Source organism: Limulus polyphemus, unplaced genomic scaffold, assembly GCF_000517525.1.
Source record: "Limulus polyphemus unplaced genomic scaffold, Limulus_polyphemus-2.1.2 Scaffold3764, whole genome shotgun sequence".
Taxonomy (NCBI): domain Eukaryota; kingdom Metazoa; phylum Arthropoda; class Merostomata; order Xiphosura; family Limulidae; genus Limulus; species Limulus polyphemus.
Window position 1 is genome coordinate 84,090 of NW_013669374.1, and position 12,503 is coordinate 96,592.

The 12,503-nt window shown below is 31.4% G+C and overlaps 1 protein-coding gene across 1 annotated transcript in view; it reads left to right on the forward strand.

Annotated features, from left to right (window-relative positions):
* Nucleotides 1-12,503, forward strand: part of LOC106469999 (cadherin-23-like) — a 94,730-nt gene that overhangs the window by 77,588 nt on the left and 4,639 nt on the right. The window contains exons 29-37 of the mRNA XM_022398558.1: nucleotides 1,775-2,008; nucleotides 2,337-2,425; nucleotides 3,420-3,506; nucleotides 4,723-4,791; nucleotides 5,486-5,552; nucleotides 7,379-7,506; nucleotides 8,350-8,390; nucleotides 9,331-9,394; nucleotides 11,405-11,470. Coding sequence (XP_022254266.1) covers nucleotides 1,775-2,008; nucleotides 2,337-2,425; nucleotides 3,420-3,506; nucleotides 4,723-4,791; nucleotides 5,486-5,552; nucleotides 7,379-7,506; nucleotides 8,350-8,390; nucleotides 9,331-9,394; nucleotides 11,405-11,470 — 845 coding nt within the window. The remainder of the gene's footprint in view (nucleotides 1-1,774; nucleotides 2,009-2,336; nucleotides 2,426-3,419; nucleotides 3,507-4,722; nucleotides 4,792-5,485; nucleotides 5,553-7,378; nucleotides 7,507-8,349; nucleotides 8,391-9,330; nucleotides 9,395-11,404; nucleotides 11,471-12,503) is intronic.

The following is a 12,503-nucleotide window of genomic DNA, read 5'->3' on the forward strand; positions in this document are numbered from 1 at the left end:
TAAGGGAAAATTTTGCCTTACAAATTGTTTGAAAAGTTCACTGCTTATGTAGATGAAGATAAGGGTGTATATTTGGTGTATCTGGATTTTTAGAAAGCATTTGACAAGGTGCCACATAAAAGGCTTGTAAAAAAAATATCTCTATATGTGTGGGGAAATTGGATAAAATAGTGGCTGGATGGAAGAAAGCAGAGGGTTGTTACAAATGGAGTTCAGTTAAACTGGATTGATATCACAAGTGGGTTACCTCTCAGGGCTCGGTCTAGGAACCTTTGCTCTTTTTGATTTACATCAATGACATAGATGAAGGAATAGTCAATAAATTACTTACATTTTCAGATGATATTAAGGTCTTGGGTATTGCAAGCTGTGAAGAGGATGCTGCTGATTTACATAAGTACTCAGATCATTTAGTTAGTTGGGCAAATATATGGCAGATAGATTTTAGTTATAATAAATACAAGATAATGCATGTGGGTTATCATACTTTGAATTATAAGTATAATTTGGATGGGAATAACCTTAATAGTGTTATAAAGGAAAGGGATCTTGGTGTAATAGTCGATCAGGCTCTAAAGCCATCCAAGCAGTGTGCTGTTGCTAGTGGTAGGGCAAATAGGATTTTAGATTGTATCTACAGAAATATTGGATACAAGTTTAAAGAGGATATAATTTCATTGTACAGGTCACTGGTTAGGCCACATTTGGAATATTTTGTTCAAGATTTGGGCTCCTTACCTTAGGAAAGGCATTGAATTATTGGATTGTTATGAATTTCGCACAAAGCTACACGAGGGCTATCTGCGCTAGCTGTCCCTAATTTAGCAGTGTAAGACTAGAGGGAAGGCAGCTAGTCATTACCACCCACTGCCAACTCTTGGGCTACTCTTTTACCAATGAATAGTGGGATTGACTGTCACATTATAATGCCCCTACGGATGAAAGGGTGAGCATGTTTGGTGTGACGGGTATTTGAACCCGCAGATTGCTAGTCAAGCACCCTAACCACTTGGCCATGTGAATTAATGGAAAGGGTTTAGAGAAGGGTTACTAGTTTGGTGCCTGGGATGGAGGGATTATCATATGAGGAAAGGCTGAAATCTCTCAAATTGTTTTTAAGAGGGAATCTTATTGAGGTGTTTAAGATTGTAAAGGGAATTAATTGATAGTGTTGATGCATCATCTTTCTTTATATTTAACAGTCAGAACAGTAGGACTAAGAGACACAAATATATATTTTGGCAAGGTAAGAGTTATCTTCAGCTAAGACAGTTTTATTTTTCTAACAGGGTGGTTGGCCTTTGGAATGGGTTGCCTTTGGATGTTGTAGAGGCAGTAAATTTAAGTGAGTTTAAGAAAACACTTGATAGGTATATGAATGACAAGGGCTGGCTTTAATATTTTTTTCTTTTTAGTTATTTTAATTTAGTCTAGATGATGAAACAGTTGAGATGGACCAATAGGTCCCATGTTATCCCAAAATATTACATTATTTTAATGCAGTAAAATACATTTGAGCAAAGGAATTGTTAGGATAAATGTTATCAAGTCTTAGCTTATATTAGTTTGGTAACTTTGAAAGTTAAAACAAGGAAATTATGAGGATAAAGGTTATCAGGTTTTAGCTCTTTACCATAAGTTTCAATGATTATTCACATTTGTTATTAGTGTAGTTATTCCGTCTTGTTTACCAGATGCATTTCTTTCACTCCAGTTTGTTTCTTACTAGTTGAGGAAGACGGCTGCAAAATAATGGTTCTTACGTATGTTACAGGCAGTAGATGCAGATATTGGTATACATAGTGTAGTACACTACTACATATTGGGGAAAATCCAGCTGACACTGTCTGAGGGACTAGAATCCATCAAAGGTCCTCCATTTCTCCTCAACCAAAAAACTGGAGAAATCGTTTTGAACTTTGACCCTCAGAGAGGAATGAAGGGCTACTTTGACTTTCAGGTGAAGGTGAACGACACTGATGGATTATCTGATACTGCAAGGGTTTTTGTAAGTTGCCGAAATGTTATATTTTAGGTTAAGGAATATTTCATTAAACCAAACAATTGATTATTTTATATATAGTAACATATTGTTAACAAAATACCTTGCATAATTTGTAACCATTTTTGTGAGAAGCACTTCATCTGTTAACGTTCCTTAACTTGAATTACTCTATAAACATTTGTATGTGAGACATATTGTTTATTTATTATATAACTGTTGAATAATGATTGGGAAGTGGCTTAGTTTCAATCTATCAGATTATTTTTATTTCTATTCTACCATTGGAAACATGTTTGTGCATGATTTAATTAATGATGAAACATTTGTTTAGATTTACTTACTGAGAGAGGACCAGAAAGTTCGGTTTGTGCTGCGGTTAACGCCAGAAGAAATTAGGGAGAGGCTAGAGAGATTCAGAGAGTGAGTACAGTTCTCATTATACCTATTATAAGTTGGTTTTTCCACTGAAGTGATTAACTTGGATAAGGATTTGATTATTTGTTTCAAAAAGTTAGACTTACATTTGTTATGTTATCTTTATAGTCAGAAGATACTTATTGCCAGTCTAGATGGTACAGAGAAAAAGATAATTTATGACGTTAGATCAATAATATAATTTAAAACTGCTCAACAGACTAGTTGTTATGAATAAAACAACAGTAGTGGCTGGTATTGTCAAAAAAATTAAAACTGCTTTACAGATTAGTTGTTATGAATAAAACAACAGTAGTAGCTGGTATTATCAAAAAATTAAAACTGCTTAACAGACTAGTTGTTATGAATGAATCAACAGTGGTAGCTGGTATTATCAAAAAATTAAAACTGCTTAACAGACTAGTTCTTATGAATAAAACAACAGTGGTAGCTGGTATTATCAAAAAATTAAAACTGCTCAACAAACTAGTTGTTATGAATAAAACAACAGTTGTGGCTGGTATTGTCAAAAAATTAAAACTGCTCAACAAACTAGTTGTTATGAATAAAACAACAGTTGTGGCTGGTATTGTCAAAAAAATTAAAACTGCTTAACAGACTAGTTGTTATGAATAAAACAACAGTTGTGGCTGGTATTGTCAAAAAATTAAAACTGCTCAACAAACTAGTTGTTATGAATAAAACAACAGTTGTGGCTGGTATTGTCAAACAATTAAAAACTCATTTATGTCAATAACAGATACTAAATACTGATCAATTATATTAGACTGAATATTGGTTAATATTATTTAACGTTACTAAATACTCACTAAAATCATTACAGAAAAATTATATTGATTAACAGATACTAAGCAATGATTCATATTAATAACAGAAGCTAAATATTGATTAATATCAATAATAGAAACAATATTTCTAACTCTTATTCATGATGTTTTCAAGCCTTGTAGCTGTGTTTTAATTTATCCTCTTCCCTCAGAGTCTTGGCTAACATAACGGGAGCCATTGTTAATGTTGATGAATACAAGTTTCACGAAAACCAAGATGGTTCTGTAGACAAAAAGAAGTAAGTTGTACAACAATGACTTATCCAGTTTTTCTAAATAAAAATCAGTTTTCTTCCAGGTGGTGTTTTTAGGATGAATTTTGAGTCCAAGATTAATCATAGCAAAAACAAGTTTTTTTTGTTTTCAAAGTGGATGGGATATTCTTTGATGAACCAACACATCCATTATTGTTCTTAAATGTTATGTTTTACACCTTGTTTTACTTTTTAATACTTTCAATGTACTAAATTGTTGTTTAATTTTCCAATGCTCTAACAGTAACTAAAATGTTGGCAGTGTTTTGTATAGCAGAGTAATAAGAGCACTTCTTACAAAGTACAGTTAATTAAATCAATGGTCCCCAACCATTTTGGCCTGAAGCCCCCTTTTGCCTGCTGTATACAATATGTGCTCCTACTCCATCTCATATATGTATATACAAGCAAATGTACCCACTCCCAGTGATAGGAAAAGTTAAATCTATCAATTTGAATTATTTCATGGACTTTTAAAAGGTTAATTGTGTTGCACTCTTGGTTTTCACTTTGAGCTACGTATACCACCCACTGCGTAAAGTAATTGTTTAGCATTTCAGTCATGCTTAGAGCTGCTCAACAATAATGCATGGTAAATTATACATTTTTATTCTTTAAGTTACATCTCATTTTGAAATGTGAATGATAGTGTGATTAATTCCTAACATTTTAGTGTAGAATATCCTGCTTGCGAAATAAAATTTGGCATGAACATTATTCATGCCTGTTCTTCCGTTATTTCAAGAGTGAATGTTCAGCTTTGTCTGCGTGCACAGCTTTTCATATGGCAGACAGACGAACACTTGGACAGACTCCACAGTTCGCAATATATATATATAAGTTAAAATGTGTCTGTGTATACACACACAGAGTTAAGTCTGGCAGACCCCCTGTAAAGTGTGGGTGCACCCAAGGGGAGCATGTCTCCCAAGTTGGGAAATACTGAGTTAAATGCTACTGAAGTCTTATTAATTAACAAAAAATATTTATCCAGTGCCATAAAATTATTCCTATTTATATTACTTGATCAAAATTTATGAGAAAATCAATAGTCAGACTTGTGGCTTTTGTAAACAATTTTGTTTGACACTATATGTTATAGCATGTATCATTGTTATGAGTTAATCCAATAAACAAAACCAATATTTTATTGGAAGTGTTTCACTAGTCAATAATACCCCTTGTTTTTTATACTTCTCAGGAGTGACTTGTACCTTCATTTTGTGAATAAAGAAGATAATACCATAATGGAAGTCACTACTGTCTTATCGTAAGTTCTTTATATTCGTGTGCATTTTGATTGAACAAAATAGTTTATTTTTGAGAGATTACCAAATTAAAATTCAGCTGGATTTGACTGATAAAATATTTTGTTACTTGAGAAAAATGAAGTTTGTATTTTAAGTTGCTTTGATAGCGCTGTAAGCTCATCATTTTGCTACTGTTAGCCCATCATTTATGCTGTTTTTTAGCTCATCATTCTGATATTATTGGCTTAGTACTTTGTTGTTTTAAGCCCATAATTGCACTATTTTTATTATATCATTCCATTATTGTTCATATTATTATTAACCCACCCTTGTACTTTTGTTAACCTGTTATTCTACAGTTTTGAGCTTATCATTCTTGAGTTGTTAGCCTGTTGTTCAACAGTTCATAACTTGTTATTCAATTGTTGCTTACTTATGATTATACTACTAGCCCAACCTATCCGATGAATTTAATGTTGTTAAAAACATTATATTATTGCTAGTCTATTATGCTACCAGTGTCAGATTATTTTTCTAATTTTGTTTGCCCAATAATATACTTTTCATTTTGCATAACACAAATGAGAAATGTTGAAAAGATTTAAACAAATGTAGCAGAAATTATACTTAGAACTACATTCATGATATCATTAAAAAAAAAGATTTAGCTATTTTATTTTAATTTTTTAAAGTATAAATACCGTTTCTCTACAGGCTTATTGACAAAAACATTGAATTTTTGGACGAGCTTTTCAAGGAGTTTAATGTGTTGTATAGTGAGGTAAGTTTAGCTTAATGTAACTTGTAACTACTGAATTCTAAAGCTTAACATAATGTTTGCATTTAACTTCATTATGACTTTATATTTGTTCTACCTGGCTAGGTGCAGAAACTTAATTTTGTGTTGTCGCTAGGTGGATTGTCTGTATGCTTCAAGGCTTATTATACTAAATTATAATGTATTTTAGAAGATATTGTGTTGTTTTTGAATACTACTTATATATCATTTAATATTTAATTGAACTGTATTCTAATAGTTGTTGGATAAAAGTCCCAAAGGAGCCATAAGATATCAAGTTATAATAAAATAGTATTCTGGAAACATAGATTGTATTATAGTTATTTTAAACTTGTGTTTTAGGCTTGGACAGTAGGTTTTGTTAATGTTTCATTTTTCACTTACATTGATATTTTGATTGGGATAGGATTTTCTTTTAGATCACAAATGATGTTGTCCTAACAAGAATGTTGCAGAATATTCTAGAAGAAAGACAATTAGGGTACCTAACTGCCCTTTATAGAGTCATGTAAAGTTTTTTAATATGTTAAAGTGAGTGAGTTACTGATTCATTAATCAGGTACTGCAAAGGCTTTGTGTTAACATTCAATACAACACTAAAGAAATAATAATTATATGTATTAGGTAAATTTCAAACTAAGCTTGTACTTTAAATGATAGTCATTTATGGGATAGGTGGACTATTTTAATAGTGAAAAATTCTAAAAAGTTACAAGTTAAATACCAAAAGATGGTGAAGCATTAAAAAACAGTAAGTCTAAAATTTGTGATCAAATCGTGTTAACTGCAGATATATTTTTTTTCATATTCCTCTTGAATCGTCCATTGTGGATTCAAAATTAGATCTTGTAAAAATAATATTTTGCATCTATCCTTTGTCTCCCATTGATGAATTCATATGTGTAGTATAATACTTCAAAAGTTACTGTTTTGTTTCTCATCATTGAGTCCAGAAGAAAAGTTTTGTTATCAACATTCAGACAGATAAACAGGCACAGAATGTAAATATATGTGTGTGTGTGTGTGTTTAAAAATATATGTATATGATGAGTTATATAAATTCATGAATGAGCATTTTTACCACAATCTCACCTCCTGTGGATGGATCTTCACCAAATTTAGTATGGAGGTTCATTGGGTCCATGGGGAGATACATATAAATTTTCAGTTTTGCAGTTTCACTTCAGCCCCCTATTGATGGATCTTCACTAAATTTGTCATGAAGGTTTGTTTAGATACATGCAAACTTATGGTTTCACATTTTGTGTTTTACACTATTTATGGCCATTTATGCATTCTTTACAATTACATATAAGGGAAGCAACTTTTCACATCCTAAGATAATCTTTCATTAAAAAAACTGCAAAACTGAAAATTTGTATGTATCTCCCCATGGACCTAATGAACCCCCATACTAAATTTGGTGAAGATCCATCCACAGAAGGTGAGATTGTGGTAAAAAATGCTCATAAAAACTGCAAAACTGAAAATTTGTATGTACTCCTGCATGGACCTAATGAACCACCATACCAATTTTGGTGAAGATCCATCCACAGAAGGTGAGATTGTGGTAAAAAATGCTCATAAAAACTGCAAAACTGAAAATTTGTATGTACTCCTGCATGAACCTAATGAACCACCGTACCAATTTTGGTGAAGATCCATCCATACCCTGCAAACTAGGTTACATGGACATATAACAGACAGGACTATTATATTTATATATATACAGACAGGTTAACTGAAAGAAAGGTTTTCATGTTGATAGATAGACAATTTAATAAAAACATATTTATATCTGTTTTCAGCCCTCTCAACAAGCCATCCTTCTTGATGGTGTGGATGACCAGGTGCGGGTATGGTTGATAGGATTAGCTGTCTTCTTGGCTATAATGCTGGTGTTAGTAATCTCCTTGTGTCTAATCCAGCGTAGTAGGTATGTTCAGTGTCAGTTCTATTGCTTGGGTGTTTAGTTATTGGATTTAGTAGTGTTAAAATGAACAGACGTTCATTATTTCTGCATATTTATTAGTACCAGAAATGTATAAAACATAGATCCCTTTATTTTTAATAAAATTCTTTTATAATCACCATTATTTCAATATTTAAATATATATATATATTTTATATAAAACTTAGCAAGTGTGTTAAAAATAAAAAGTAATCCAGAAACTATTATTTTCTTTTGAGGTAAGACATATTAGGCATAATTCAGCTTTATTAATATAAGAACTTACTTTCATGTGAGATCAGTGAAGAAATACCACAGTTCTTTGTAAATAGTGATATCCTGCAGTCAGCCATTACCAGTAATGTTCCTAAGGTATAGCAAGATATTTACAAATGAAACAATATGATAGGATGTTGGGGATAGTACATGAATAACACATCTACTTCTTATGTTTTGTAAATTTGTTACTAAGCACAAAGCTACACAGTACTGAAAATATCACTAACAGCCAGTGTACCCAGCTGGTGAATCAGTGCATAAGTACTCATTTTATGGCATTTCAGAATCTTGTTAGCCTGTTTTATTAAATTACCTGTATTAATTACAACATTCAATTTTGGTTTTGATCTGTACTTGCTTTTTGTTGAGAAGTTAATGGTAATTTCTAATAATGTTGACATTGGCCCTCATATTGTGTTTATTATTAAAACATTAGTTTAATATGACATGTAATACTGAGGTACAGAGAATGTTTTAAATCTTAATGATATAATACATGTTTTTTCTATGATTAGTTTTTTACTAATTAATAATTTTTTTTTATTCCAGATACGAGAGACAACTCAAAGCAGCAACTGCGACAGCATTTGGTAAGTAAACCTAGTTATCTTGGAATATACATCACTCCAGTTCATATTCCTTATAATCCGTGTCAAAAAAAAAGTAAACAGTGTGATTTACATTAACTTTTTGATTAATAAAATGTTTAACTCTTTAAACTCGCACGTTTTTTGTTTTTTTAATTTTCTGCCTGAATTATTTTCACGATGTCCTAATAATTATCACCATACCTTATAAAATCTTCAGTCTATTTATAAAAGGTGGATAATAACATAGTTTGGATTATTTTTCAGCCAATAAGATATAACTGTTATCGGACGCTGTCATCGTCTGATGGATAAATCGGGATTTTTGGTTGGACTGGCAGCGTCTGCTCGGGTTTAAGGAGTTAAGAATGTTGGTAGTAAAATAAAAAATAAAGAAATCTTTTTACATAGTGTAAAATTTGTGTGAAACAGTTTGATGTTTTAATAAATTGTTCATACTGTAAGTTAATATCCTCGTTCCTTGAATTCTTGTTTTGGAAAACAATGCAATTTTTGAATGTCGTGAAATAAATTTAGAAAGGCAGTCTTAAATAAAATGAAATTAAGACAAAAATGTTTTAAAAAATACAATGTAGGTTTCTCTGTTCAAATGGAATGATATTCATAGCTGACCTTAAGGCAAGACAAGCAGAACAGCTTCCTAGAGCCTCTTGCTATTGGGACCTGCATAGGTATTTTTAATGGCTAATTTTTAAAGATGAAGACACAAACGTCATATAGTTGACACATTAATGAATGTAACATCATTTTGTTGTACAGCTTCTGTCACTTTTTTTTTTATGCTGAATACTATGAAAGACTCCACACTTTGTATCTTGTTCAGGGCCCTACAGTGGCTAAGGCCTGCTCTGATGATATGTTTTGTATATTAATGTATTTCTTGCTTACGACGAAGTAAAAAAAATTTTTACATTAACCACAGGATCTCAAGAATCAACTATCAACCGTATCAACATTCCCAACACAAACCAACACTCAGTTGAAGGGTAAGATTTAAAAATTTTGTAAATTAATTATTTGGACATGTATATATATATCTTTTTGTTTTAGTTATATTGCAAAGTTTTCTAGCCAAAATATTGTGAATAAGTAAGGTCTAACATTTATTTATATTGTTATATTATTAAAGATAAATGTACTAGCAACTGTTTAATTATGTCAAAATATTCCTAACAAAATCTGAATGAAAAAAATGATCTAATCAAGATTTTACAAATAATCCTGCAGGGTGTCAAGTGGTCCTACAATCTTATAAGTTTAGAATTGTCTTACATATGACTAAAACTTCCCGTATTTAGGGACTTGTTCTATATTTTCATGGCATCAGTAAAAAAATCAATCAATCAAGTAAATTGAACATAAATATGGAGAGATAGAAAGAATTAAAGGAAAGAAGATATATATAGAAATAAAAAGGGTTGAAGATGAAAAGAGACAAAGAGAAAGGGAAATCTTTATAGCACTAAAGACAATGTTAATGGAGAAAGAAAAACAATTCTCTGAAAAAGAGAGAAAGACAAATGATACATTAACATCTGTGTATGATCTCTTGAAAGAGGGAAATTAAAATTGCAATTAAGGGGGGGGGGGTAAAAACTTGAACTACTTAATTAATGATCAATAAGGCTACCAGTAAGACAGGAAAATATGCAAACACATTGATTAAATACAAGAGCAAAAAGAACTTATAGAAAACATTTTGGACAAAAATTTTGACATCAAACACTCTGATTCAGAGAGACAAAAGGTGTCAGTGCCCCCCCCCCCCCAAAAAAAAAAAAAGACTCGCAGAAATCAACTGGTAGCCACTCAGGTCTTTTTTCTTTGTAAGTCATTAGGATCACATGAATAACAAGCAAAATGTAAATATACATCTTCAAAAAGTGAAGATAGTGAGAAAAGGAGTTCAACTCTTGAAAAGCTTCCTATAGAAGACATCCAGTGCTGGAAATACATCTACAAAAATAAGAGATACTAAATAGTAGTGAGATGTTTTGAACATTGAAAAAAAAGCAGATTGTGTAAGTCATAGATCTAATTAGAAAACTTGAGGTATTTTGTTTTAGTGTAGGTTTACTTGTTAGACTTGTTTATAATCAATTAGCAATGTATTTCAATTTAAAAGTCATATTGCAACAGAGTAACTTTTTGATTCTAAGAATGAATTGAGTTATCATTCATTGATTTTAGTTTTATTATTACAATTAATGATTTCTACTTCCTTTTCTTATGTAAATTCAGTTAAAAGGTGGTAAGGAATGGCTGTGAGGGGTGGTGGAAGCCATTGAAATATCCTATATTTGTGGGTCCAAAATGGCTTGATACCCTGTTATTGTATTATTTAATCAAGTAACACTAGGTTATATAACTGACTATATTATTTAAGTGAATATCAATAAATAACCATGTTACTCAGACCAGTTTTTAGAACTAACTGTGTGTGTGTCTATGTATATGAAATTGAGTTTTTATGTTTATTTATACCACTTGCAGTCTATACAAATAACCATGCTATCTAATTCAATTCTCGGTTTCTACAGATATGTTTTTAGTGGTCATAAAGAAACTGAGGGGATGGTGTGGCCTAGTGGTTAGTGTACCAGACTGTGAATCCAAGGGTCTGTGTTTTGTGTCCTGTTGCTGCAAAATCATGCTGTTTGCTTTAGGGACTGTGTGTGTGTGTGTTATAAGAGTGATAGTCAAATCCTACTTCACTATTGTAATTCAAGTAACCCAACAGTTACAGTTAGGGATGGCTAGTGCTGAACCTTGTGTGAATATCTGAAACAAACAAACAAATAGATTAGCTTCTGTTGTTGAGACTATACAGTATTTATGTGGTAATGAATTAGACCAGCATTTTTTAAGAGACAATAATAGAAAGTAAACTGAGTTTCTGTTCGTAAACTTGGTCATGATTTTTTTTATTTGTAATTATTACATGAAGACTGACTGCCAAGTAATACGGTTACAACTGATGTTTTTCTTCTTCTCAGATCAAATCCCATTTGGGTACACGCAGCATACGACAATGATTGGTACAAGGATGATGAGAATCTTAGGTAAGTAGCACAGTATAACTGTATATTGTAAAGAATGTAACCACCTTTGAAGTGTGGGTGGGGATTATTCTGCATGTTATATAAGATATTCTTTAGTTTTATATCACAATTTTGCAAAAAACTAGAAAATTGTTCAAATGATAAATAAATAGGTTAGAAGCTAGTTAACGTCTTATTGAATGATGTGTTCATGATATTATATGAAAGATTATTGATACTTTTATGCATGATATAGGCAGAGTCTTCTTGTTGAACAAACAAAATTCCATAAAACCAATTGCCAATACATCATACAAAAGTAGCTGAGCTGGAAAGGACAACATTTCAAAATACTTCTGTTTTTTGTCACCAGGTGAGCTTTCAAATGAAGCTTTTGTACTGTCAGATTTGATTTGTTCTGGTGAATGTTTTTGAAAAAGCTGTAAAGTGAAACATTGAATGTCTAATTGAATAAAAACATGTTGGTGTTATAAGGTCATTTATTTCTAGTATTAATATGTCTTCTATACACCAATATGTACCATAGAAATTAAAATAGTTTGTAGTTTTTATTCTTTAAGCTATTGGTGATGAAACTAGAGGGCCACCCATTCTGTTTAAAACACTGTAAATTAGTCCTCCAAGGCTTTTACCCAAAGTGTTGCTCTAAACTAGGAATTTACTGCCCATTTCAACTTTATTTGTTCAATATTAACACTTATTTTGAACCTTAAAACATAAAAATCTGAAATGCTTTCTTGAAGTTCTTTTCTAATGTTATTTTCTCTGGAAAACCTTTTATGGATTGTTTGAATTTTAGATTTACATCTCAAACTACCATAAATAAATGTTCATAAAAATCTTCTAAAAACCTTTTTTACGTTGAGAAAATTACCCTGCAGATGGCAATTAAAACATAGTTGATGTTTATGATATTTTAGCTGTGGCAAAGTAAAAATCACTATTATAAAACAATGTCAATCACCCCCTCCAGTTCATTGTTATGCAAATCAGACATATTATGAACTATCATTCTTTATAGCTTGTTGCCCGG